A 27,699-nucleotide genomic window follows, 5' to 3' on the forward strand; every position below is an offset into this window, starting at 1 on the left:
GTTCACCTGACGAACGACCATGGCTGCTAGATTTTAAGTTTGTAGGATTTTCGTGCCTTTTAACTTTCCTTTAATTCCACCTCCTTTATTTTATTCAAAATACATAATTAATGTGATAATACAAAGGAGACCAGGTTTTAAGTCAGTGCAACAATACAACAAATACTTCAGAAGTCATTATCAAAACATATTCAGCACTTAATTAGGTTCTCAGAGAAATGCTCGCGGACATAGCTGTTATGGTAGATTGATGCATTTTACATTTAATTACAAGAGGACACACTGCATTTATAACGATCACAATTAAAATGAACTAAAAGATAGAACTAGAACACAAATTTCAATTGATAAAAATATTATTTAATTTGTATTTATTTATTAAAGTACTGCCTCCACTTGGTGTAAGTGACATTTTCATTGACTGAAATTTCCTTACATATTGTTAAATGCAGTGTACTAGGAATGTCGTAAGGAAAGACAATGTAAAAAATTGCATGACCTATTTTAAAATATGATATTTCATAGTGTTGATTAAAATTTCCAGGTTCTATCTACCGTTTTCGACGACAAAACGAGCGATACAGCAAAGTTTCTGTTACCAATTCTGATTGTGATTTTCTTCAAGTTCAACAAACAGGGATCAATTTTGGGGTATTTTCTGGTTTAAAAATGGGATCCATGCCTGACCATGTGCTATAAGCAGTTCGCGAGTTATCAGGGCATGAGTTATTGAGGGAGTGGTGTATACTGTATGCATGTATAAAACACGTAGATGTTTATTCCAAATATCCAGTTAAATCACACAGAGCTAACAGATTACGATTTTGGGAAGGCAATCAAGTGCAAAAACTGAGTGTTGCGAACAGTATTTTATATTTCATCTTTAAATTTAATGATTTTAATATGGTCATGATGATGAACTAAATGCAACAATGTAATAAAAGCATATGGCTCCGATGATGAACTAAATGTAAAAATGTAATAAAAGCATTTGTCCATGACGAACTAAATGCAATAATGTAATAAAATCATATGGCCATGATGATGAACTAAATGCAACAATGTAATAAAAGCATATGGCTCTGATGATGAACTAAATGCAATAATGTAATAAAACCATTTGTCCATGATGATGAGATAATGCAATAATGTAATAAAAGCATATGGCCATGACGATGATGAACATAATGCAATATTCATTCAATTCTAGGGGGAAAAAAAACTACCTAATAAATGTAATAATAAAAAATGCTAGATATCACTATTAAAAAAAATTAAATCATGTGAAATGGGATCATAAAATAAACATTTAAAAAGAATTATTCCTTCTATTTACTGCAAATGCAAACAATAGTTTTGTTGATATATAAGTAAAAAGCTAAAAATGATTGCTATCAGCGCAGTTGCAAATAAAAACTGGCGTAAGAAATGAAGCATGAATGACTGACAGTTTTTTGAATTTCTTAACTTTGTCATTCAGTCAAATCATGAACTTTAAAAATATTTCATTATTTACATTTAAATCATGCATCATTTGTCCAAAATGTAAATTTGTAATGCAAAATGGAATTCTGGTATATTACTGAAAGAAGAACATGAAAAATGGTACACCATTTAAGGCTGAGATAATAGGCAAGTTAATGTGCTATGCCAAGCAAGGCTTTGGTGCAAGTGTAGACTGAAAAGTATTTGATAACAATGACAATAGTTACAGGTGCTTAGAAGTGTCCCATTTTCTGAGAAGGAATGTCTATTGAAGAACAGTTTTTGTTTTTAAAGGTTAGTATAGATTAACAGTTTCTTGTGGATTGTGGCAGATTGTTACAGTAGTCGACACGTTTTGGTACATATAATTTTTCAAATACACCATACTCCATAACATGGACTTTGCCCCAAACCACAAGAGGGGGTCTTGCACCCCGCATGGTTCCTCCAACCTGTCCAACCCAAACCACATGAGGGGTCTTGCACCCTGCATGGTTCCTCCAACCTATCCAACCCAAACCACAAGAGGGGTCTTGCACCCTGCATGGTTCCTCCAACCTGTCCAACTTATCTTGCTACATTCTTTCTGTCTGAAAACCCAGTCTGAATCTGTGCAGCTTTAGTGTATAATTTTTAAATATTACATGAAGACAGGGCTTTATACTCTGACAACTGCCACCAAAAAATTTCTTTTGATATGGTTATTCCATATTTATAATTGTGGGTGAAGACAAACTGTATTCAAGGTAAACAATAAAGAAACCAGTTATACTGATCTCTGCACAGAACTTCTAATTTTTCTGTTTGTGGTGGAGTTGCATTTCTACACATTTGAATGTATACATTTATGCTTCAAAATCTGGAAAAACAAAAGCTGTTTAATGGCCATGATTGCCTCTCTGAATGTGATTTACAACACAGGCAGAAGTCACCCTAAGCTCTCAGTATATAATGCATATACAACCTTATAACAATGTTTTTCATTTACCAACATATACACCAACAATAGACCCATTCAATAATTAAATCCATAACCATACTTACAGCAAGTATATGAACAAACAATATATACACAAAACTTCAAGAAATTTCACCAGTATCATTGACTAGTACGACATGATGTCCTGTCAAGAAATTTCACTAGGATCATTGACTAGTATGACATGATGTCCTAGCAAGAAATTTCAAGTAAGATTGACTAGTAAATACAATTTTTGGCCCTTTTTTAAAATTTGCTTGTTCCACTGCTGCTCAATGATAGCAGAAATTCTACACTTTGACCAGATATATACCTACATACATGACATCTGAGCCCTCCCCACCCCCTTTAAAAGCATGCCATTTTGACAGCATAATGTAAATGTACTTATTTAGCCCCCTCAAATTGTATACTTTTGCAATATCTGCATTATTTTAAGAAATAAGACACTGATATATGCTAGAGCAGTTATGTGTACCTATCCAGTGATAAACAATGGCAAGTTTTGGAGCCAGACTTAAATTTGCACACTTCTGGCCGATACCAACATGTGTCTTTCCACCAACAGTTACACATAACTATACAACCTGTCCTTTCGTTTCACTTATTTTACAAATCTATGTTCTAACAGAAGAATTTTTAATTTCTGTTTTCATAGTGTAACTCAGTGTAAATAGCTGTCTGGAAGTGACAGCAATGGCAAACCACTAAAACCAAACACTTATTGCCTGAATTATGGAAATATATGATCAATATTGATGAACTTGATGGATTCCACATACGAGTTTATTCCTGGAAACAGCTTGCCACAGGTAAAATGCAATCATTAATCACCTGCAATGAATTAACAGGCTCACATGTATTGTCAATTTCTGAGCTGCCATAAAACTCACAGTAAAAAAGGCTTGTCAACACTAAAATCAGGTTAGAATGAACTGACAAAAATTGACTATTTCTGAGAGGCAGTTAAACTATGACTATGTGCATGTAAAAATCAATATATACCTTTGCAACCTTGTTATCAAATCTTCAATTTTGGAAGATCAACAATAGTCAAAGGGGGATAACTCAAGCTGCACATCTTACTACACAATGGAATTAATTAAAACAAAACTGGTCATTAGACATGTAGTAGGATGGCCATCTCTTAATTTGAAGTGGACAGACTATGGCAAAATACTGTTGTCTAATTATAAACCTAGATAAAGTGGTATTGTAAATATTACTGTAAACAAAATAGAACTTTTGAGTAAGCTGGATGTGTTCAATTTCTTCTGAACCACAAATCATATGCTGTAAATACATAACCTTTGTCATTTTTCTGTAACACTGATGACATTCTTGATAATTAAATTAAAGATGTAAGTTTGGTTTATGTTAAAAATTTACATTTACTATATACTTGATCCATTCTGTATGTTACTGTGATCCATAAATGATGTTTAGTGTCCCAGCCAGCCTAAAATATTGATAAAACCAGTTGAAACCAATGCTTGACACTCCATCTTTCCATGTCAAGGTACTTGGGAGATATGAGGGATGGGAAGTCAGGTGTGTGCAAAGGATACAGATTATGAATGCTGCATCATGGTGCACAGAAGACAGGTTGGGGTGGGAAGCGTGGAGAGTAAAAAAATACTGTCCTTTATTAGGTAATATGCAAAAGGTCAGAGAATCTGTGATTGCAAACTGTCCAAATAACTCAAGCTTTACATTCAAAGGTTTTAAAGAGCAATATTTCTTTCCTTGTTTGGAATGATTGTTGCTGTTATGGGGTTTAACGCCATTTTTTCAGCACAAGATAGCCTATACATTGCAGCCAGTGTAAGTGGTGAAGGTAGAACCTGGAAAAACATTTTTAAAAAACACCAACCCACGTGAAGCTACTGGCAAACTTTCTCACATACCCACATTAGCAGAACCTAAGACTCTAATCCACATAGACAGAGCTGAGATGGCAGTGATCTGAAATGGCAAGCATTTTAGACCACTCGAGACACCCTGGACCCCCCTGTTTCGAGACACCCTGGACCCCCGTTTTGAGTTAAGAATTTATGCAAATAACTTTAACAAGGAACTGACAATTCCATGTGTTCGGTTCAATAATATAGGAAAAATAAGAATTTGTTACTTGAAATATACGAAAATTAAAGGACTTTTCCCCCATAAAATACAAGATAATTATGGGACACAAACTGAATATTTTTCCAAAATGAGAAAGAAAAACATACACCACAGAACCAACACAAGATGACAGCTTCTTGTTTGCATTGGTCTACTATGCTTCCCATTTATTACAGAACAAGGCCAAAGAAATCAGTGTCTCTGCACTAACATAGTTTCTAATTTTCTGTCATCTGATAATAAAGCATTTCAGGTTATAAAAGACGGAACATAAAGTTGGAACAGTTCCAAATAAAGGTTGAAAGTATTCTAAAATACAGGAATTGTGCAATAAATTTTATCCATGCCATTCCTGCCACATGGCATCATGCTCATTATATCTCAAAGAATATGCTGTTTTCAATATATATTGTGATTTCTTAGATTTGTGTTTCGGTAAAGAAAATGGTCAGTGGTAATGGACCCCAATTACCATATTAAGAGTGAGAGTTGTAATAATCTTACAAATTCAGAACTCTTGCAAGTATCTGCTTTGTTTGCAAAAGTTATTATTTTAAACAATTTCTTTTCTCTCATTTCCTTTCTTCTGAAGGCCAAGAATCACAAATTCCTAACTTCATTATATGCAAGTTAACCCTGCTATTTTGGGTGTAAATGCAGATCTGCCAACTCTAAAAAGACCTTCTCAGTATGGCACTTGATTTTTTTTCTGGTAGGTTAGACCAGTTTTCAGTAAGGTATAACAAAGTATTATGTACACTGTAATGTTGGAAAACATGCATTCAGAAGTATGATTCGAAACATGCAGTAACTGTAAATATTATGTTCAACTAAACATTTTGTAAAGTACAATTAGACCTTAATTACCTCCAGCACAGATTCGCAAACTGCAGTTGTTCCAAGCAGTATGGAGCTCAATGGCATCTTGCTATCTCTCAACCTGACATAATTCCTAACTTTTTTTCCATTTCACATGGTGACGGCAATCAATCATCTCTTCCACCATAAAACATCATATCAACACATGAGGTCCAATAAACTTAATGGTTGCTCTTTCTGCTTTTATCCCCCCCCCCAATCTGAATATCCTTTTTTTATTCTTCTGTACTATTAAAACTTTTTATGAGGTTTACTGTCCGTTTTGTCTCTTACATATTGTGCTTGTTGGACTCCATTTTAGAACATTCTATAAGCAAGAGCTTGATCATGCAGATACTTTGCTTGAAAAAATATGTGCAATTTAAAGTGTCCATGGTACTCCTGTAAAGTTAGTCTGGTTCCCTGACTGACTCCACCAGACCTAATATGAAACCCAGATCTGAATCAGACATATACAAGTTTTTATCTAGATTTTAGTACAACAATCATATTTCCATAATTTTTGCTTTTATTATGCATGTCCATATTTTAAGGGTCGTTTCTGTAAGACTTGCAGCCAGTTTATAAGGGTCTGCATGTCTGTAATGTGCAAAATGAGATTTTTCAAGTAATGTTTTTGCTCCAAAGAAACTCTTACCTGGAACATAGATGCCAGACCATCCATGTTTTGGCTGTATACCCATCAGTCCACCTGGCTGTTCTGGGAAAAAGCGCCACCTGTTGTGCCAACGAACTTCTGCATAGATGTCGGGTGTGCCATGGGTGAGGGAATTCCGTGCATTCAGTGTGCCAAATAATTCTTCCTTCATTTTCATCCACTGGGCACAACGGTCAGCACAATACCAGCGAGGGCAGCCTGCCTGTACCTATGGAATTAGGAACGAAACAAAAAAAAGGTTTGAGACCAGTTATACTTGTAAAGAACTTAGTATAATTTGATAAGTATATGTACATCTGGCCTTACAGATACAAGAACCTAATATATATGTGAGAAATCCATTAAGCATCCTCGAGGTCCACAAAATATTTCACCAAGTCCAAGCACGCAATATGCATGCATATCCGAGATTTAGATGGTGGACATGCCCCCCCCCCCATCTTCCACTTCAAGATAAAATGGACATGTCATTCTGTTATGTATATTTAATTTGCATTGTTTGTTAGTTTTTTGTTTATTCATTATATGCTATGGTTTATGTAAAATTGTATTTTGTAGCTGTCCTTGTCAAAAACCATGTGCACTGAATTTTTTAAAATTCTCTAAACAATCAACCATTAGAAGTCAGTGGCTGGTTCTTTTATTAATTATTGATTTTCACATCTTTTACTTTCCTGTACCTCAAGAACTACCCCATACAATCATGCTATCAAAACTACTTATTTGTCATGTAAAATTGCACACTATGTAAAATACTGTGAACTTTATATTTTTTGTGGGGTTCAATTTCATGATTGTGGGGTTAATTTCATGATTGTGGGATCGGATTTCATGAATGTGGAATTGGATTTCATGACTGTGGGGTTGATTTCCTTGATTATGGGTTGGATTTCATGATTGTGAGGTTGGATTTCATGATTATGGGTTGGATTTCATGACTGTAGAGTTGGATTTCACAATTGCTAAAAACCATGAAATTAAAAACCAAGCAAACATACTTCCGTGGAAACAAGGACCCCTTCTCCAATCCCTAAATTAAACAAAGACCCTTTCTCCAATCCATAAATTGAACAAGGACACTTTCTTCAATCCCTAAATTACGCAAAGACCCTTTCTCCAATTCACAAATTGAATAAAGACACCTACAACCCATAAACTAAACAAGAACACCTTCTCCAATCCACAAACTGAACAATAACACCTTCTCCAATCCACAAACTGAACAAGAACATCTTCTCCAATCCACAAACTGAACAAGAACACCTTCACCAATCCACAAACTGAACAAGAACACCTTCTCCAATCCACAAACTGAACAAGAACACCTTCTCCAATCCACAAACTGAACAAGAACACCTTCTCCAATTCACAAATTGAACAAGAACACCTTCTCCAATCCACGAACTGAACAAGAATACCTTCTCCAATCCACAAAATGAACAAGAACACCTTCTCCAATCCACAAATTGAACAAGAACACCTTCTCCAATCCACAAACTGAACAAGAACACCTTCACCAATCCACAAACTGAACAAGAATACCTTCTCCAATCCACAAAATGAACAAGAACACCTTCTCCAATCCACAAATTGAACAAGAACACCTTCTCCAATCCACAAACTGAACAAGAACACCTTCTCCAATCCACAAATTGAACAAGAACATCTTCTCCAATCCACAAACTGAACAAGAACACCTTCACCAATCCACAAACTGAACAAGAACACCTTCTCCAATCCACAAACTGAACACGAACACCTTCTCCAATCCACAAACTGAACACGAACACCTTCTCCAATCCACAAACTGAACAAGAACACCTTCACCAATCCACAAACTGAACAAGAACACCTTCTCCAATCCACAAACTGAACAAGAACACCTTCTCCAATCCACAAACTGAACAAGAACACCTTCTCCAATCCACAAACTGAACAAGAACACCTTCTCCAATCCAAAACTTGAATAAGGACCCCATTAAAATGTATCATCTGACAACTTATAAAGTTCATTAAGTGTAATTACTACATACATGGACACGAAATACATCAACTAAAGTTCTGATCCCAATTGACTAAATTTATGGGAAGTAAGATTACCAGGGGTTAAATAATACACCTCTACTGCATATCAACACATGTATCAACTTCATGGTCTTTTCACCCAAGGTCTCCCAGTGCAAACATGCCATCCCCTGGCGAGGAAAAAGTGTAATCCAAGTGAACAAAAAGAGTAATCCAAGCAGAAAAAGTGTACTCCACATATAACATACGAAAATTCAATCAGCATATGTACAAAATGATTTATTTATCCCTCTAGACTTTTAACATCAATTACTGCTTAAAGTTTTCGTATATAACACTATGAGCTTTAAAAAGCAAGACTCTCATATTGCATTTCAAAACACTTTGTAACAGCTGAGACTATAAATAAATATTTTGCACACCAGTAGAGCACTAAGTGCTGGGTTACAGAGCTTGGATCTAAATTCAGTTTTATTTTTGTTAACAATACTGAACAACCTCTCACAGTCAGCATTAGAATGGTAAAGAATCAATATTCCTTTCATAACCTGACAAAGAGGAGGAAATTTATATCTTCCAGTTATTGGGTCTTTTAGCTGGCAAATAAGATGAAAAAATCAACTCTGTCCCCATGAAGTACATTGTCAGGTGGAGTGCCTACTTGATACTTCAGGAGTTCTCTTTCTAATTTATCAGCAGCCTTTCCTGCAGCATGGTGTGTATGACAGAGACAACCTGATATGAACAATGATGGAGACATTTTTCAAAATACAGAGTACAACACCATTATGAATTCCAGTCATCACTGATGCAGCATCAGCTGAAAACCCCATACAGTTCTGCCAACTTATATTTATTCAAAGCATTATCAAGCAAATAAAAAATTGTTTTCTCCAGTGGAATCCACTTTTAATTCTGGTAATGAAAGAAGAGCACTCTGACTTTGCCCTTTTAGTTGTCAAAGTCTCTTACACAGACTGGGTACAACTTTTTGTCATCATAATCAATACTCCTGTCTGTTGCAATACTAAACAGCCCAATTTTCATGGCTTCTGCAATTTTAAGTGAAGTATCTTCTGCTAAACACCTAACAATATTAGATGATTTTGTTCTTGCACATGCATATTTTCTGCAACTTTGGAATCAGGAAACACTCATTTGAACAAAGGACCAATGCAGTCTTCTATTGCTAGGGGTAGTCCAATTTCTTTTAGAAACTCTGTATATAAGGCCTCTGCATTTATAAAATTCGTGTCCACAATTTAGTTCTGCTGTAAAAAAAATAAGTTACCTTAGAACTTAATTCAAGGTTTCTTTGTTTTACCACCATGACCAATATTAAAATCCTTTCCACACAGCCTACAAGGGGCGTGAAGCTGCTCTAGAATGGAACGCTGTAATATGTAGTTCATGTATTCATCTCTGAACTGATTTTTCATCTTTTCTAATTCATCTGTGAAATTATTTGAAAAACATTTTTGCTCTAACACACTAGACAAGAATAAATCTGACTTGACTTTTAGCGCCAAATACCTACAGACTGGTTCTGTACCAGTTATCAATTTGAACAAAAATCTGTGAGGAAAGATTACAAGTTAGAAAACCAGTCTGTTTTCTCTTAAGCCATACAGTTGCTATAAATAGAAACCGAGGTCAAAAGTTTGAAAGTAGAACCAGCCTACTTCTTGGAAATAGGGCAAATGCTATAAATAGAACATAATACTGTTAGGAAAGTGCATGTAAATCTACGGACAAGCGTACTATTATGTTGAACTTACATAGAAGCCATCTTTTCTAGAATATCTGTGGGATTAATGGGATATTAATAAAAATGAGAAAACAAATTATTTTTTTTTTAGGGGGATATACCAAAAACGTGTAATCCGAATGCATTTTCGCATAAGGCATAATTTAGTGGAAAAAAGTGTAATGATTACACCAAAAGCGTAATGGTTGGCATGTATGTCAGTGGTAGGGTGGTGCCATTTTCATATGTACTGCCATATTGGTTTTATTTCTACAGTCATACATAAACTTGTAATCTGTTATATGCCATTCTCATCAATGACAAGATAAAAACAAAAAACTTCCAAACAGACTACCTGTTAGGTGTTAGTGATTTGTATTCATCTTTTCAGGCTGCTCCATTTCATCATGTGCAAGACTCATCTTGGTCACCATGCCCTTCCTTTTACACTGCATGAATGCTTTTAAAACGCTTTTCTACTAATTTCATATCTTCACTAAAATTTGGAAGGTATTATGGTGTCATCTTCTAAACAGAAGAAAAGTTACAAGTGCAAGTATGGAAGCAGAGATGACCTACAACCATCCGTCACATTTTAGATGCCATGGACTCTGAAACTTGATTATGAGTCAAAAAGGAAATAATTGAAATACATCAGCATAAATGCAGACATACCAAACTTGTTCTTTACATATCATTTAATAGCCACTTTTGTGCAAAGTTTCTCAGTTGCTTTTATCTGTTTAGATTGAGTTTGGATGCCAATACTTCTGGTGTGTCACAGAGTGAGTAACATTCAGTTAGTTCTCATTGGTTATAGATTCATTCTAGACCTGAACAAACAATAACCATCAATAAAAATTAAATGTAACATATCTGACTACATGACACACTATATAAGTGTAGTCCTAATATTCAATACAAGCAGACAAGATGGGAAGCAGAAGTGAAAAATCATGTAAACTTGGTTATTAAATGATCCGTAAAGTACTTGAATCATACATGGTGAACAAATCTGGAAGGTTTTCTTTAAGTTGATGTATGTTACAGTTGCTGGGCATACTGACATGATAAAACAATCAGCATCAAAATGGTATGGTGGAGGGGAAGATTCCAAACCACACATGGGAGTCACCTTATGTTTGCTAATCTGAAGAAGGCAAGTGGGGCTTGTCAGAAGTTTCTTTTTGTTACTGATATAAATGTATGTGCCTGCTTTGACAGTCTCAGATGAATTCTCAGTTTAAAGAATAGAAGACAAAGGCCAATGACTGCTTAAGATTAAAATAACCTGTGTTGGGTAGTATTGTTTTGTATTGATTCTTCACCTGTTCTATCTATGAGCAATGATATGGAAAAAATATCTATATATCAATTAATTGGTTTACCCCTAGTAATTACCATGTATGAGATATGAACATACATCAACTGAAAGTCATTAAATTTATGAGATAACTGCTGTATCAGACATGAACATACGTTAACTAAAGTTATTTAGGTTATAAGGACTAATTACTATGTATCAGCCATAAACAAAGTTCCGATCACAGGTTTATAGTTCAAAATGGGCACCAATCTTGATATAAGGGAGACAACCATATGGTTTTTAATAGTCAATCTGCTGTTTGCAAGATCCCCAGATTCAAATTTGACATCAAGCTAAGAAATTTTGTCAAAAAAGAATGTTTAAATGTGGCAGATGGTTGCTTTACAGGCAGACAGATTTCCAAAGTTTCCCTCACTCCCAGTGTGTTAAAGTGAGTTATTTTCCAAAGCATAATCACCCTCACCTTGAGTGACTTTTGGTGTTAATACTGTTGAGGCGAGTTTGAGACATCATATTAAAGTTGCATCCAATTAAGTGATACATGCTGAAACACTCACTGACGGTCTTCTTGTTTCAGATGCTACACCATACACATGATAATGAGAAGAATAGAGTACAAATTCAGATCGTTACTGGATACAAAATAATTACAAAGTATAACGAAATTACACAAGCAGAACTTTTTAACAGTAATACAGAAAATGAATTATGATCTTAGTATCTAATATCCTCCATTCTTTATTAAAGAGTGCCAGCTTACCTTGGGAATAAAATTATACAGGAAGCCAGGGAGTGATGTGGGTTGACACTTGAACAGTCGGGGCGATCGTAGTTTGTGTGGATGTAATGGTAACTCAGGGGGTTCAATTGTGTGACTTTTACTGGGACTCTGAAGAAAGAAAATGAATTTGACCTTACACTATCATGAACAGTAAAGAAAAAGGTTAAGATGTATAGGAAATGTATCTGTGAAAGTTACCCTTCATTACAAAACTTCCTTTGATAATATGATAAAGGTCTTAAATTTGACCCTAAAATGAATATTCAAACATTACATACCTTGTATTGTAAACACCTTTGCAAGTTTTTAATTTGATACAAAAGAGACTAGACAATATCTGTCACACAAACCAATCAAATGACAGTTTTAAGGTAGGATTAGAGTGGACAATTAATGTGATAAATGTGTAATGCTGACAATTAATGTGATCAATGAGTAATGTTGACAATTAATGTGATCAATGAGTAATGTGACGACTAATGTGGTCAATGAGTAATGCTGACAATTAATGTGTTCAATAAGTAATGCTGACAATTAATGTGATCAATGAGTAATGCTGACAATTAATGTGATCAATGAGTAATGTGACGACTAATGTGATCAACGAGTAATGCTGACAATTAATGTGATCAATGAGTAATGTGACGACTAATGTGATCAATGAGTAATGTGACGACTAATGTGATCAATGAGTAATGTTGACAATTAATGTGATCAATGAGTAATGTGACAACTAATGTGATCAATGAGTAATGTGACGACTAATGTGATCAATGAGTAATGTGACGACTAATGTGATCAATGAGTAATGTTGACAATTAATGTGATCAATGAGTAATGTGACAACTAATGTGATCAATGAGTAATGTGACGACTAATGTGATCAATGAGTACTGCTGACAATTAATGTGATCAATGAGTAATGCTGACAATTAATGTGATCAATGAGTAATGTGACGACTAATGTGATCAATGAGTAATGCTGACAATTAATGTGATCAATGAGTAATGTGACGACTAATGTGATCAATGAGTAATGCTGACAATTAATGTGATCAATGAGTAATGTGATGACTAATGTGATCAATGAGTAATGTGATGACTAATGTGATCAATGAGTAATGTTGACAATGTGATCAATGAGTAATGTTGACAATTAATGTGATCAATGAGTAATGTGACGACTAATGTGATCAATGAGTAATGTGACGACTAATGTGATCAATGAGTAATGTTGACAATTAATGTGATCAATGAGTAATGTGACGACTAATGTTCAAAGAAAAGCATGTGGTCCTATAAGATACCCGTGCTATGCTGAAAAGCAAGTTGCTATGAATGAACTGATATAGTTTTGGAAAAAAAGCAGTCAGAAATATAAGGCCAGCCAGAGATACAAGGCCAGCCAGAGATACAAACCCAGCCAGAGATATAAGGCCAGCCAGAGATACAATGCCAGCAAATCTACAAGACACATCTTTAAGGGCATTCTGGCAAGTGTAAGTGAAAGCTTAAAATGTGAGCACTGAAAGCAAATTATGAAACAAGAAAACAGTAATGTTGAATACATACTATAGTGATCAACTGTGCAAAATTCATGGCTCAAATCTTTTGTGTGATATACGGATTAAGATACACATGGGACAATTAGACATTGGCGAGTTTCAGTTACACTGTAATAACAAAAACGAACTGAAAAGTGAGCTGAATATAAGGGCTGAAATTAGTTCTTATTAATCAAGTCTGTATAATGCACAGAGTACAATTTTAGATGCATGTCTATTAACTAATTTGTGCAAGTTCTCACACAACACTGCTCTCTAAACACACAAATTCATACAAAATTTGCAAGATTCACATGCTTGTATGCCCTGGTAGTAGCTGATACAGATCCTAAAATGTATGATGTTAATAAGAAATGAAAATGAAAATGGAATGGGTAACAAATGCAACTAGAATGCAAATGCAACTGAAATGATAAATACAATATGAAAGAAATGGAGAATGCAGAATGATGAATGATAAAACAAAAACAATAAAATGTTATGCATTTTATGAATGGATTTGAACATTTCTTTAGCTGTACTTTGGAATACTGCTAAATTTAACGGCTATAAGCTTGTTTGTAAGTTGTCTTTATTCTTTACACTGACATTTTTTAAAACCAATTACAAGCCTTGAAACTGTTATAACAACCATTATTAATATGACATCACCATTTGTATCTGTACAATTCTAATTTGAAGATAACAAAATTTGAAGGGCTGTTCCAGCATAACATACTTGGAATCCATCAATGGCACTTTAATGTGTAGTAGTAGTAGCTGATAGATGAAATTTAGAATTCTTTATCATTTTCCTTGATTACCCTGCTATACATTTTTGTTCAAATATATTCCCTGGGCAATAGCCCTGACCAATACTCCACAACTACATTTTAACATTTACTGCAGCTGTAATTATATTTTTGTTCACTGCAAATTCAAAGTTGTCTTTGGAATTTTATGTATTTTATATTTATTTGTTTTACTTAAGAACACTTTTAATAGAAAAGACAAAAAAGCAATAGTTATCTCCCTTAATATCAAAAAATCAAACTTTTTCTACTTTGGTGATACATTTATAAAGAAAAAGAAAGAAAATGAATGATGGAAAATATAAATGCAAAATAAGAATGCATTTCTAAAACTGTCAATGAAAAAAAGACAAATGGTAGCAAATATGAATGGAACACAAATGCCAATTTGGTAACATTACTTATTTCAGGGTTTTCAGGTGTTCAAATCATCAAACCAATAAATATGTGATTCATATACTGTTTTGGTTTGCTTATCCAATTCTCTTCATATTTCTGTTCACAAGACTGCAACCTTCTGATTGGCTTGTAAATAGCTGTTTTGCAAATGACCTCTGATCCTTTCAGTGCAGATCAGTATAGGATCTAATTAGATTCAGAACAAGTGTTGTGTTGACACAAGATTCCTAAAGTATATTTGAATAGGGATAATACTGGCATTAATAACAAAAAATTTATATGCAAACTAGCATGAACAGCCACCTCTACATGACAGCCATGTTACTAAGACCCAACATAATATATTCCAGTAAAACGTTAACCTCAATATCACAACCACCTCTATATTACAGCTAGTTTTAGCAGGTTCCAAAGGTGGCCCTCTCATAAAGTTTCAGTGTACAGTCAAACCTGTCCTAAGCCACCACCCACAGTAAAAGAGAAACTGGCTTTTATACACATGGAAACTTCAAGCTTTCCCTATCTATTAATCATTATGTTTTTGCTTATATATACAGTAACGAGGCATACAGCTCACCAGTCTGCATATTGCACCTGGATTTGGCTGTCTCAGAAGCAACAGACTTAGTCCAAATATAGAGCAGGATTCCAGCAGACTTAACAGAAACAAATTCCAAGACATTTCCAGGCCATTTTATAAAATTCACGATCTGTTCATCGATCAGGATTGTGTTGTGTTTGGTGCATGGAGCTATAAAGTTATCAGTTATCAACTGTTTGAACTCCCTAGTCACAAAATTCCATGACTTTTCCAAACTTTCACAAGGTTTTGAGAAAAATGACATTTCAAGGCCCTTTAAAGTTATTTTTTAAATTCCAAAACTTTTTCAAGGATTCAAAGACTTGCAGGAACCCAGATAGTATAAACCCAAAGACTGGTCACATTGGTTCAAAGACTGGCTATGGCTTTTAAACTGAAACATTGTTCCCATCATGTATTTACTATCAAATGTTTAAAAAACATTCTGTCTTCAGTTCTATGTTCCTGCAGAATTTTGCCTTGAAAAGTTAGAGTCAATGGAATATCTTGTATGAAATAGTGACTGTCGTGTTGATCCATTATCTATTTTTGGATTAAAAAAAGATTAATCTAATGATGAAATGCTTATTAAACATTGATATCTTAAACATGGAAGGATATTTAATAATGATCTGGCATATGCATTAATGCTGACTTTTCCCAACTATCATAGGAAGTTAGCCTTTTTTAATTAATTATATTATAATCCAATTATTTGACAGAAATGAGCATTGTTTCAAAGCTGACTGATATTTTGCATTTTAAACAATGCATCAGTAGAGCTTACCAAAATTATCCCCAAACAATTATTAGGCGGTAAATACCAAAATAAATTGTTGAAGAAGTCATATTTTTATCAACTAAAGCAAATTCTGGATAAATATGGTTCTCTATTAATCCTTTCTGACAATACTAAATAAATACTTCAGCACAAACAGCCCTTTCAGAAAAAACTGTGAGGCTATAAGGGACAATTTACTTAAAGTACATACCCCAAGAGCAAAATACCTAATAATGTGGCTTTAATCAAATTCATAAAACAATAGCAGGGATAATAGCCAATTTACTGTAACACTGATAGATTGACACGAGTACGGTGAATATGAGCAACTGCGACTATTTTAAAAAATAAGACACAATTGTAATTTTAGGAATCACCTGACTGTTGAGTGCAGAAAGCAGGTGAACATTTAACATTACTTTTATAGATGATATTTCAGATGGGGAAATGAAAATGGCTGTTGAGACCAGGTGACCACTACAAAAAGGTGATCATCAGGATTGGTATGACTGCACATATTAACTTCAAATCAGCAAGAAATCATCTGATCTGATACAATGAGATCACTACTGATGTCTTCAAATCAGCAACAAGTCATTTGATCTGATACAATGAGATTACCATTGATGTCTTCTAATTAGCAACAAGTCACTTAATCTGATACAATGAGATCACCACTGATGTCTTCAAAATCAGCAACAAATCACTTGATCGGATACAATGAGATCACCACTGATATCTTCAAATCAGCAACAAGTCACTTAATCTGATACAATGAGATCACCACTGACGTCTTCAAATCAGCAACAAGTCACTTGATTGGATTCAATGAGATCACCACTGATATCTTCAAATCAGCATACACAAAGCGCAATTCTTCAATTAAAATTAGGAGACCAAACACTTACTTTTGTAGGTGAATGGGGTGGACTCAAAGGATACTTCTTTCCCAACCACACATTCCTAAGATTACGTAGCCGGATTTGTCGATGTGCTGTTGTCTCGGGTATATAATGAATTGTATGCATCTCATGGGTGTAGACTGTACTTGTATAGCTAGTGAACATCAAATGTTGTAGGTTTGGACTTGTTCTGAGGTTGGGAAAATAGGTGGTTCTTTCTGGTTCCAGAAGAAAGCAAGTTTTGCTGAGATATGTTGACCTGTAAGAACAAATTACATTTAGAATACTTAATCAGAAATCCACTGTGTGACACACACATACACCCAAGAAAATGTTACAGAAACCTGTAAGCATAAATCCTAAGATATCTCTGTATAATGCAATTTAAAAAAAAATAACATTATATAACAAAGCATGCAAGAATTAGCTTTCCTTTGTGCAAATTTTCCAAGACAAAGTATATCTTTCTGATTAATTTCAATGTTTAATTAGCCTTGATTCAACTTGCTCCATAAATATTGTGTGAAAGGAGTACTTGTGTAGGATCGTGTTAATTAAAGAATCTGTGATACATTACCTGACTGGTTCTATTTGCCAGTCTCGTTGATGGTGTATCCTATAAGCTGATTTCAACCAAAGAAAAACAGCTAACCATCTGAAATAAAACAAATTATCAGAGTAACATCATATAGGTATGAATTGGAATAGACAATATCTGCAAGTGTGGCTGACATCATTATTCTGGCTATCTGCCTAAAAGCCAAATTCAAGCGCAGTTGTTCAAGAAACATGGGTATGTAGGGTACTTTCTGTCAAACTTTCTTCCAACGCTTGGACTACATATCTTACGAAACCATTATTTCAAGGCTTCTCCATTTTTGTCTGTTTTCAATCATATATGCTGGCATATTGGTGTTACCTGTCTAACAGTGAAACACCCTTAAGCCAGGGTTCTTAATGAAAGTTTAAGGTTTAGTTCTGATGAACAGGTTTCAAGATAAAACTAATTAAACATTTTTCAATTTTCAAAAATGGCCATCTTTGATGGCAAATTGACACCAAGCAAATTCCAAAGACCATCATAACAGGATGTGTTTAATTTGGTTAAATTTTATTCAGCTGTATTCAATAAATCCTTTAATAGTTTTTACATTTAGTCTTGGTGGCCATACTTAATAACGGAACAACATTTGTATAAATTTGAAAGCTTTTCTACACTTTCCATCAAATTTAATCAAACCACATTAAACCGTTCTGAGAAGTTGTTTGAAGTTTTTGTTTTAGTCATGGTGGCCATACTTGATAATGAAACATCATTTGTACAAATTATAAAACAATTCTAGACAGTGTGCATTTCATCAAATTTAATTAAACAGCTTTAAACAGTTTTTGAGAAGTTGCTTTAAGTTTTTTGTTTTTAATTTTTTTAACAGCAGGAATATAAAGCGATGATCATCATTATGTCTTTAATCATTAACCCCAAATGCATTCATGCCATGATGCTTTCTGTCAAGATTCTGCGCGAGACACTGTTTCATTGCTTTTCAACTTTCTGTAATGACATCCATATTTGAAGGAGGGTTTGCATGATTTGCACAAACTGAAAGGTCTTTATGTAAGGATGCTTTCTATCAAAATTTGTTCAAATTCTGTTAAATGTTTTTTTAAAATTATTTAAAGTTTATTTTTATTTTTTGGGAGTAATGGTATACCTTTCAATAAAGTTAGAGGATGAGTTTCAAAAGTAGGCAGGGGGTTGGGGTTTTATAAAAAGTAGGCAGGGGGTTGGGTTTTTTAAAAAGTAGGCAGGGGGTTTGGGGTTTTTAAAAGTAGCCGGGTGGAAAGTTAAAGTAACCAGGTAAATCACCCCGCTCCCAGCTGACAAGGAAACCCCTTCATCCATATCTGATAATGTCTTCATGCCAGTATGCTTTTTATCAAATTTAGTCATAGTCTGTTCAGTGTGTATGTATGTGTGTATGTATGTATGTATGTATGTGTGCTTGCGTATGTATGTATATATGTATGTATGTATGTGTGCTTGCGTATGTATTTATGTATGTATGCATGCATGCAAGTAACAGTATTTAATGGCATGTCAGCACAATGCAGGCTATATAGGGCTGATTAAAAGTTCAGATCAAAACATGTACAAAGTTTAAAATCTTTTGGAAGATAACCTTTCCAAATGAAATGCAAATGTTACTTTTGGAAGATAACCTTTCCAAATAAATGTAAACATGTAGTCTGGCAAGATAATGATGAAGATTGAAAAATTACTGCAAATGTATTTAAAATAATAATAAAAAAAAAACAGTAACAAATATAAAATTCTTAAAACATCCAGTCAAAATCTGTTATAAACGCTACAAACACTCAAAAAGTCCAAGATTTTCTCCAGTGGTACATCATCACAAAGCTCATAAATTCAGTTCACGTAAGACTTGTAGCTCAGTGGGAAAGTTGAACTGTTCACCAAGACTGTGTTCCATAGTGAGTGGACAGTCCGGGTAGGCGCTCAGCTCAAGGCTTGCCCTTAAGGAGGTAAAGACAAATCAAATATCTATGTCCTTCCTATATACAAGTGGCACAGAAACCAAATCATCTCTGTGATTGGTTCTCAATGAGGGATGCCAGTCTAAAATAATGGGTTTGATGTTCCAAACCTTGTTTGTAACACTTGATTTTTATAACATTTGATGTCAGTATGTGTAATAATTCATTTAGAAATGGGTGACTTCAGGGCACTTACTTTTATTAGCAACATGACTAAGCAGCCAACAGTACATACTTTTGTTTTAGATTTTACGAGCAATTCATGTTTTCTATTAGAATTCAGGATATTAAAAGCTTGTGAAATTTTAAGGTTTTGTAATGCTTTTAAGGTAGAAAAGGAATCCCAAAAGATCATTATAATGCTTGAGATGGTGCAGGATGGTGTTGCAATGGCAGCATCAATCTTGTCTCCATCTTTCTGTCAGTTGACAGAGGTGTCTGGCCACAATAAAAGGACATTATTTTGGGAGCCTAATAACCATTGAGAAAACAGGGCATACATTTGCAGTATTGGCAGGTTCAAATTGGCAAGTTCAATTTCCTAATTCTGTTAAACGGTCTTTTATAAGTTGTCTTTAGGTTTATTTATTGTACTATCTACAGCGGTATTTTATGCCAGGATGCTCTATGTTAGGTTGAAAGGAGTTTAGTGGTTGTTGTGAAGAAACTGAAAATAACTGTTGATGGCCATAGGACCAATACCGTAAACTCACTTGGCCTAATGGCCATGTGGAAAGAAACAATCCTCCAAATGGAATGCTGGTGGAACTAATGCCAGATATTTTTGTGTTCTGTGGTTAACAATTAAAATATATCTACTACAAAAGGTCAAGTACTGGAATATCACAACAATACAATTAATGTCATGCTTACATAGACAAGCTCCAAGGAATCCGACTTAAAGTGACAAGATGTTTGTTTGAAAAGAAACAAGAAAACATGTGGGCTCTGTGGAATGCCATGTCTCACCTTTATAAGAATTAAGAGATTCCACAACCCCACCTTAACAATGGATGATGGCACCAGCAACAAACAACTTTAAGCTTGTATTTTTCACCAGAAAAGGAGACATAATTATACTTCACAGAATCATCAAATTATCTAAATCCAAATTAATAATAAGCTAGTTCAACCATAGCTGGATTTAAGGATGCTGCCCAACAGCACCTGCATTTTATGTAGAAACTACAAAGGGAAAACAGATGTCCAATCTGAGAACAAGTAAATAGGGTTTCTGAAAAATAGTCATCTATGAAAAACAGCTGTTTACTGTTTTCAATTTTCAAAAAACAGCTGTTAACAGCTGTTTTTACTGTTTTTTCCATATTTTCACTAATTTTACAGTCAATAGCTTATTTTTGTGATGAACACCGTTTTATTATATATCTTTCGTGATAAGTTCTAAATCAATACATTTTTACTTCTTATAATAATATTTCAAAAATACAAGTGCATTAAGCGACTTGTCTGAGAGATGCGATCTTAATTTTGTACAGAAATTTGTACAGACTGAAAAAACTCTTTCATTGTCCGTTGATGTCGGTTTAATGGATAGAATTGCGTTGTACAATTTCTGGAGATTTTCAGTGTGCTGGCCAGAGTTCCTGAAGAGCGTGAATTCGGACTTGAGCCATTTGAAACTGTCTTGCCCTCCGACTGCAATTGATGATCCATCTTTTTGAAGCAACAAATTCAATTCATCTTGAAGAGACAAGTTCACACTTTCAGCATCATTTGACGACTGTTTGACGACATCTTCTACATCGTTGACTTCAAACGGACGAGATGCAAGATTTCCTGCGAAATTTAGCGTAGTTTTTGACGGGGCGACAGATGGATCTTTGAGACTGCATAGGAGGTTCATGACATCATTGTTCAATCGCTCTTCAACGCGACACTTCAAATTTTCCATGAGCTTGGTACTAGTGTCATTATTCAGGTTAGAGAGCTTGTTGAACATGAATTCTAAAATTGTGTCAGCACTCATCAACGTCGCGTCTTCTCGACTTAGATTCTCAACAGCAAGTTTCACAGGTTCCATTGCCTTCAGAAGAATTTTGATAGCATCAAAATCCAATGTCTCAATGTCCATTAGAAACAGTAAAACAGTTAGAAAAAAAACAGCTGTTTACTGTTTTCTGATTTTGGATGAAAAACAGCTGTTTTACTGTTACTGTTATACAGTTACCAGAAACCCTACATGTAAACTGATCAAAGATCAAATTACCTTAACAGCGCAAAAATAACAAGGAAAAGCCCCAAATTAGATACTATCCATTATAAAGCAAGATTTGTAGATACAAAATTAGATTTGGCACATTTTGAAATTGCAATGCTAACAAAATCTGTCAACAAGCGAGTGCTTTAGGAATACCCATCCCCACCTTAAAATTATAATTTTTTCCACTGATCCACAGGATTCTGCTTCAATTTCACTGTTTTATAAATTTAAGGATTATTTTTTTTTTTTTACATCTGTCAATGAATTATAGGCTCTGTGCACTTTCTTATTTCTCTGAATACGCTGTACAGAACACTGCCTCAGTTTTTCGGCATTTTGAATTCCTTTTCCCTGGATCTTTGGTATTTTTGAACTTTCTTCTCTTGATTGCATTTACAATCATGCTCTTTCTTGTCATCATCTCATTTCTGATGTTTTGGTGGCAACTGCAAATCTTGCAAAAACTTCCACATCTTTCCAACTGCCATCTCATAATGCAGTTAATGTTTTTCAACAATGATCGAAAAAATCATTTTATACTGCCAGTAATTAAGCTACTAAGCTGAGCCAGGGTATGAGGCAATTCTAGTATTCATACTGTTATGACAAGCAGTGCCCTTATTTACTTGGAATGTGAAAAACACTTGGCTGACAGAATTCTTAATACCTCATCAAGTGCAGGGTCTTTGCAGCTACTCGATACAATAGATCAATTGAAAAGGAATGTAATCCTGTGTTTTATTAGATACACGTGATACAATTAATTTATGATCATGACTGGTGGAACATCTTTACCGATCCAATGGATTGTAAAGTCCATGTGTTTAGTAATCAGTAAGCATATTTTCTGATCTTGGATTAGTAATAATTTTGATTAGTATTAATTTCAAACCAGGACAAGCTCTAAATGGAATAAATATCTAATCTCTACCAAAGTTCCAAAGACCAGCCTGGTTTAACACCACAGAAAGACTATTGCAAAAAATAACAAATGCAACAACAAAAGCAGATCTATTGGGTATGTGAATGTCAGATGTTTACTTAAACATAGAAATGTACACAGGTAATTTTTGCTGCTATGGTCAACACTAACTTATACTATTACATCAAGATATTTTTATATGTTCCACTGAAAATTTCAAACATAGCTCTAATTCGAAGTGAAACGGTCTTATTTGACCACTCTGATTATACTTGAAAGTTGATTAATTTGTTCTAAATACACAAAAGGAAGATAAAGTATTGTGCTTTAATTGACAAGGGTGTGGTGAGATTTGTGTATTACCTGACAAGTAGACCTCCCATAAAAGGAATGTTGAATATTGTATATTACTTGACAAGTAATGGATGTGTGTGTGTGTGTGTGATTTAGATTTTTAATGTAGCTTTAACAATTATTCAGTCATATCGCTATGATGTCTGCAGTGTGGCAATTTATAATGATGTCTAGCACTGGAGCATCATGCCGCAGACATGTAGCATGATGTCCCACCCAGTCACATTATCTTGACATGAGGCCGACCAGTCCAAAAACTAACCTCTTAATGCTGAGCATCTAGCAAGGCAGCTGTTAGTACCATTTTTATGTCTTTGGTATGACTTGGCCGGGGTTAGAACCCATGACCTTCTGCATCCGGGATGGACTCTCTAACCGCTAGGCCACTGGAGTGGTCAACAATGTAGTGTTGAGTAATGTGTATTACCTGACAGTAATGGAGTGTAGAGTATTGTGTATTACCTGACAGTAATGGAGTGTTGAGTATTGTGTATTACCTGACAGTAATGGAGTGTTGAGTAATGTGTATTATCCAACAAGGAGTGTTGAGTGATGTGTATTTTCCAACAAGGAGTGCTGAGTAATGTGTATTATCCAACAAGAAGTGTTGAGTATTGTGTATTACCTGACAGTAATGGAGTGTTGAATATTGTGTATTACCTGACAGTAATGGAGTGTTAAGTAATGCGTATTACCTGACAGTAACGGAGTGTTGAGTATTGTGTATTATCCAACAAGGAGTGTTGAGTATTGTGTATTACCTGACAGTAATGGAGTGGTGAGTAATGTGTATTATCCAACAAGGAGTGTTGAGTGATGTGTATTTTCCAACAAGGAGTGTTGAGTAATGTGTATTATCCAACAAGGAGTGCTGAGTATTGTGTATTACCTGACAGTAATGGAGTGATGAGTATTGTGTATTACCTGACAGTAATGGAGTGATGAGTATTGTGTATTACCTGACAGTAATGGAGTGATGAGTATTGTGTATTACCTGACAGTAATGGAGTGTTGAGTAATGTGTATTACCTGACAGTAATAGAGTGTTGAGTATTGTGTATTACCTGACAGTAATAGTGTTGAGTATTGTGTATTACCTGACAGTAATGGAGTGTTGAGCATTGTATATTACCTGACAGTAATAGAGTGTTGAGTAATGTGTATTATCCAACAAGAAGTGTTGAGTATTGTGTATTATTATATGCTCATTTTTTTCCCCGTTAACTTTACATTGTCAGAATTGTTCAATATTCCCCGATACTGAACGCACGCGACAATACACATATAGCATTCATGTGAATAAAGGAACTACTTTCTATTGTAAACAAACAATGACGCATATGCCAGCACGTTTGATTTGTAAACAAATCATATACACTCGTGTAAGAGGCTCTTTACGTTGTGGCTGTTTAAATTTGTTTCTGAATGAACTAAAACATGTTTCGTGGACCGCAAAAAACCCCAGCTGTTTTAGCACATTCCGCGTCGATACAATGTTACGGATTTAGGCTAGCTACATTATATAAAAGACGGAAGGTTAGGTCCTTACAAATAACATACAAGTGACAAGGCATATACTGTCTTCTTTATCTGGTGATAAGAATGGCAAAATAAAATATACTTACAGTTTTACATCCTGAATTTCCTCAAAATGTTTTTTCTTAATTCTGCAAATCCGAATTACATGAGCCATGACATAGGTTTTCAGTCTGGATTACACATTTTGAAATTGTGCTGTAATTTCGATAAGTGCAATTGCATCCTCCTTACTGCACTCAAAATGAAATAAGCATTAAATTCCATAACGTCTTTTTGATAATTGCAATTGAAAGACTTCATATTTTTCCCACATTATGATTTCAAACATTCAATGACAGAAACAGAAACACATCTGCAGACATAAACACGCTTCTCCCGTGCCACTTCAATCTGATGTATTTCATGTATAATTTGCATAGATGAATCCAGTCCAAAATCACAAACTTTCATCGAATCGAAACAAAATACCAAAATATATTCATTCCAGATCAAATGGAAAAGTTGTTGCAATGTGCATTCGTTCACAATATGACTGCAAATTTCAATTTTAACTAGACATGCCATTTTCTTTCAAAAGTTATCTCAAGCGTGTGACTAAGTTCAAATTTATCTGGGTGGAGTTATGTGTGCATTAATAATGATGTCATTGTGTAATGACAAATCTGCGCTTGTGTATTTAGTTTGGAATACGGCATTCATTCATTTAGGTTGTTTCTTGTAGTGTATTTTATTTATATAATTAAACCTTAGGTAGAATTAAAAAAATGAGCATATAATAAAAAGGTTACTGCATTTGTATGGGAAAATATGAACTCATTTTGTCGGAAGGATATACTCACTCACAATTTCGTGTAGTATTCCATCCAAAAACTCGTTCATATTTTCCCATACAAATGCAGTAACCTATAATTATCCAACAAGGACTGTTGAGTATTGTGTATTATCCAACAAGTAGTATTGTGCATTACTAAACGACTGTCGAGTACTGTGCAACCTAACAAATAAAGGAGTGTCACCTACTGCATATTACCAGACTAGCAAGTGTTGAGTATTGTGTATTACCTGACAAGTTCCCATAAAATGAATGTTGAGTATTGTGTATTACCTGACAAGTAAAGGACTGTTGAGTATTGTGTATTACCTGACAAGTAAAGGAATGTTGACTACTGTGTATTACCTGACAAGTAAAGGACTGTTGAGTACTGTGCATTACCTGACAAGTAAAGGACTGTTGAGTATTGTGTATTACCTGACAAGTAAAGGACTGTTGAGTACTGTGTATTACCTGACAAGTAAAGGACTGTTGAGTACTGTGTATTACCTGACAAGTAAAGGACTGTTGAGTACTGTGTATTACCTGACAAGTAAAGGACTGTTGAGTATTGTGTATTACCAGACAAGGAAAGGAATGTTGACTACTGTGTATTACCTGACAAGTAAAGGACTGTTGAGTACTGTGCATTACCTGACAAGTAAAGGACTGTTGAGTACTGTGCATTACCTGACAAGTAAAGGACTGTTGAGTACTGTGTATTACCTGACAAGTAAAGGACTGTTGAGTATTGTGTATTACCTGACAAGTAAAGGACTGTTGACTACTGTGTATTACCTGACAAGTAAAGGACTGTTGAGTACTGTGTATTACCTGAAAAGTAAAGGACTGTTGAGTACTGTGTATTACCTGACAAGTAAAGGACTGTTGAGTACTGTGTATTACCTGACAAGTAAAGGACTGTTGAGTACTGTGCATTACCTGACAAGTAAAGAAGCTATGAAAATTGTGTATTACCTTACAAGCAGACCTCCCATCATATGAGCATACAGTTCTGCTGGGGACAAATTGATGAAGCGGGTGAAAGAATAACAACCATTTACAACAGAAGAAGACTTGTCTGAAATTTAAAAAAACAAACAAACATGAAGGTAACATTTTAAAAAATCTACATTTGCCATCTTGTAGAGCAGCAAATGAATTGTCCAGTTTTATCAGTGTAAATAAATGAACTATTTTGTGCTTTATAAATCTGCGTTTTTATAAATGCATAGCTTACACTACCTTTGACTAGATTAAACTGACAGCAATACAATTATGTTACTATCGTCTATACCATATCAGCATGCCATGATTCCAGTAAATGAAAACTAAAAATGCCAATGCAATAAGATTATAAGCCCAGAGATTACATTTTTACTCAGCTCTGCAGCATGCTAATATAATTGTCTTTATTGAACATAGCTTTCAACTTATTTTTGCCACAAACAACAAACAAGCTGAGCTGAGGAAAATGACCCCACTCAAGTGGCAAAACTTCCCATGGGCACTGAAGGTGCTGTTAAATGGTTTAATACTAATTTTATAATTGCAAATCCTGACACTGAGTTTTCCAGATAGTGTTATTAAACCTTGAACTGTATATACTTGCTTGCAAGTCAAGTCAAACTGCAAACACCAAAAACCTTGATCTGCCATAGCATAATGCACCTGGAGATCAGGGTCTATGTCGTTTGTTCTACTGATTACTCCTAACAAACTTCACGAACCCAGAATGGCCGGTACATTATGTGACGGCAGATCTGGATCTGTGCAGTTTGCAGTTAGACTTGTAGGTACATGAGGTAGACTTAAAAAAGCTAAACAAAACAACTTACTAGAATGAGGGTGAAACAAGGAATGATGCACATGATCTGGAGAGTGTATGTACAACTTGTTATACACCAAATGACGTTTGCTTGGAAGTGCCAGGTCCAGAATTCCTGTAATACATAGAATAAAGGGTTATTTATATATATATATATATATATATATATATATATATATATATATATATATATATATATATATATATATTCCTTAATAATATACATTATTTCATCATGCATCAAACTGTAAACTGCTTCGAAATAAATCTGCCATCACCAGCACATCAGGGTCTATACTGTTCACTGGAAATCATAGGTTGAACACAGTGGACCTTGATTTGTTGGGCATTATGCAAAGCACATCAAGCCCCTTTGTCATAATACTTAACAGAGCATTTTGAGTAAGAAATGTTACTCCAGGTGTGGACATATTACTCAAAACAG

General features: G+C 34.7%; 1 protein-coding gene across 1 annotated transcript in view; it reads right to left on the reverse strand.

Annotated features, from left to right (window-relative positions):
- Window positions 1-27,699, reverse strand: part of LOC149808564 (chromatin-remodeling ATPase INO80-like) — a 172,678-nt gene that overhangs the window by 79,592 nt on the left and 65,387 nt on the right. Inside the window, exons 22-27 of the mRNA XM_089979145.1 lie at window positions 27,265-27,369; window positions 26,405-26,507; window positions 17,601-17,678; window positions 17,030-17,282; window positions 11,985-12,113; window positions 6,105-6,333 (exon numbers count right to left, since the gene is read on the reverse strand). Of these exons, the coding sequence (XP_089835271.1) occupies window positions 6,105-6,333; window positions 11,985-12,113; window positions 17,030-17,282; window positions 17,601-17,678; window positions 26,405-26,507; window positions 27,265-27,369 (897 nt within the window). The remainder of the gene's footprint in view (window positions 1-6,104; window positions 6,334-11,984; window positions 12,114-17,029; window positions 17,283-17,600; window positions 17,679-26,404; window positions 26,508-27,264; window positions 27,370-27,699) is intronic.

This window comes from Sinohyriopsis cumingii, chromosome 1 (genome assembly GCF_028554795.1).
Source record: "Sinohyriopsis cumingii isolate HCF-2022 chromosome 1, ASM2855479v2, whole genome shotgun sequence".
In the NCBI taxonomy this organism is placed as follows: Eukaryota; Metazoa; Mollusca; class Bivalvia; order Unionida; family Unionidae; genus Sinohyriopsis; species Sinohyriopsis cumingii.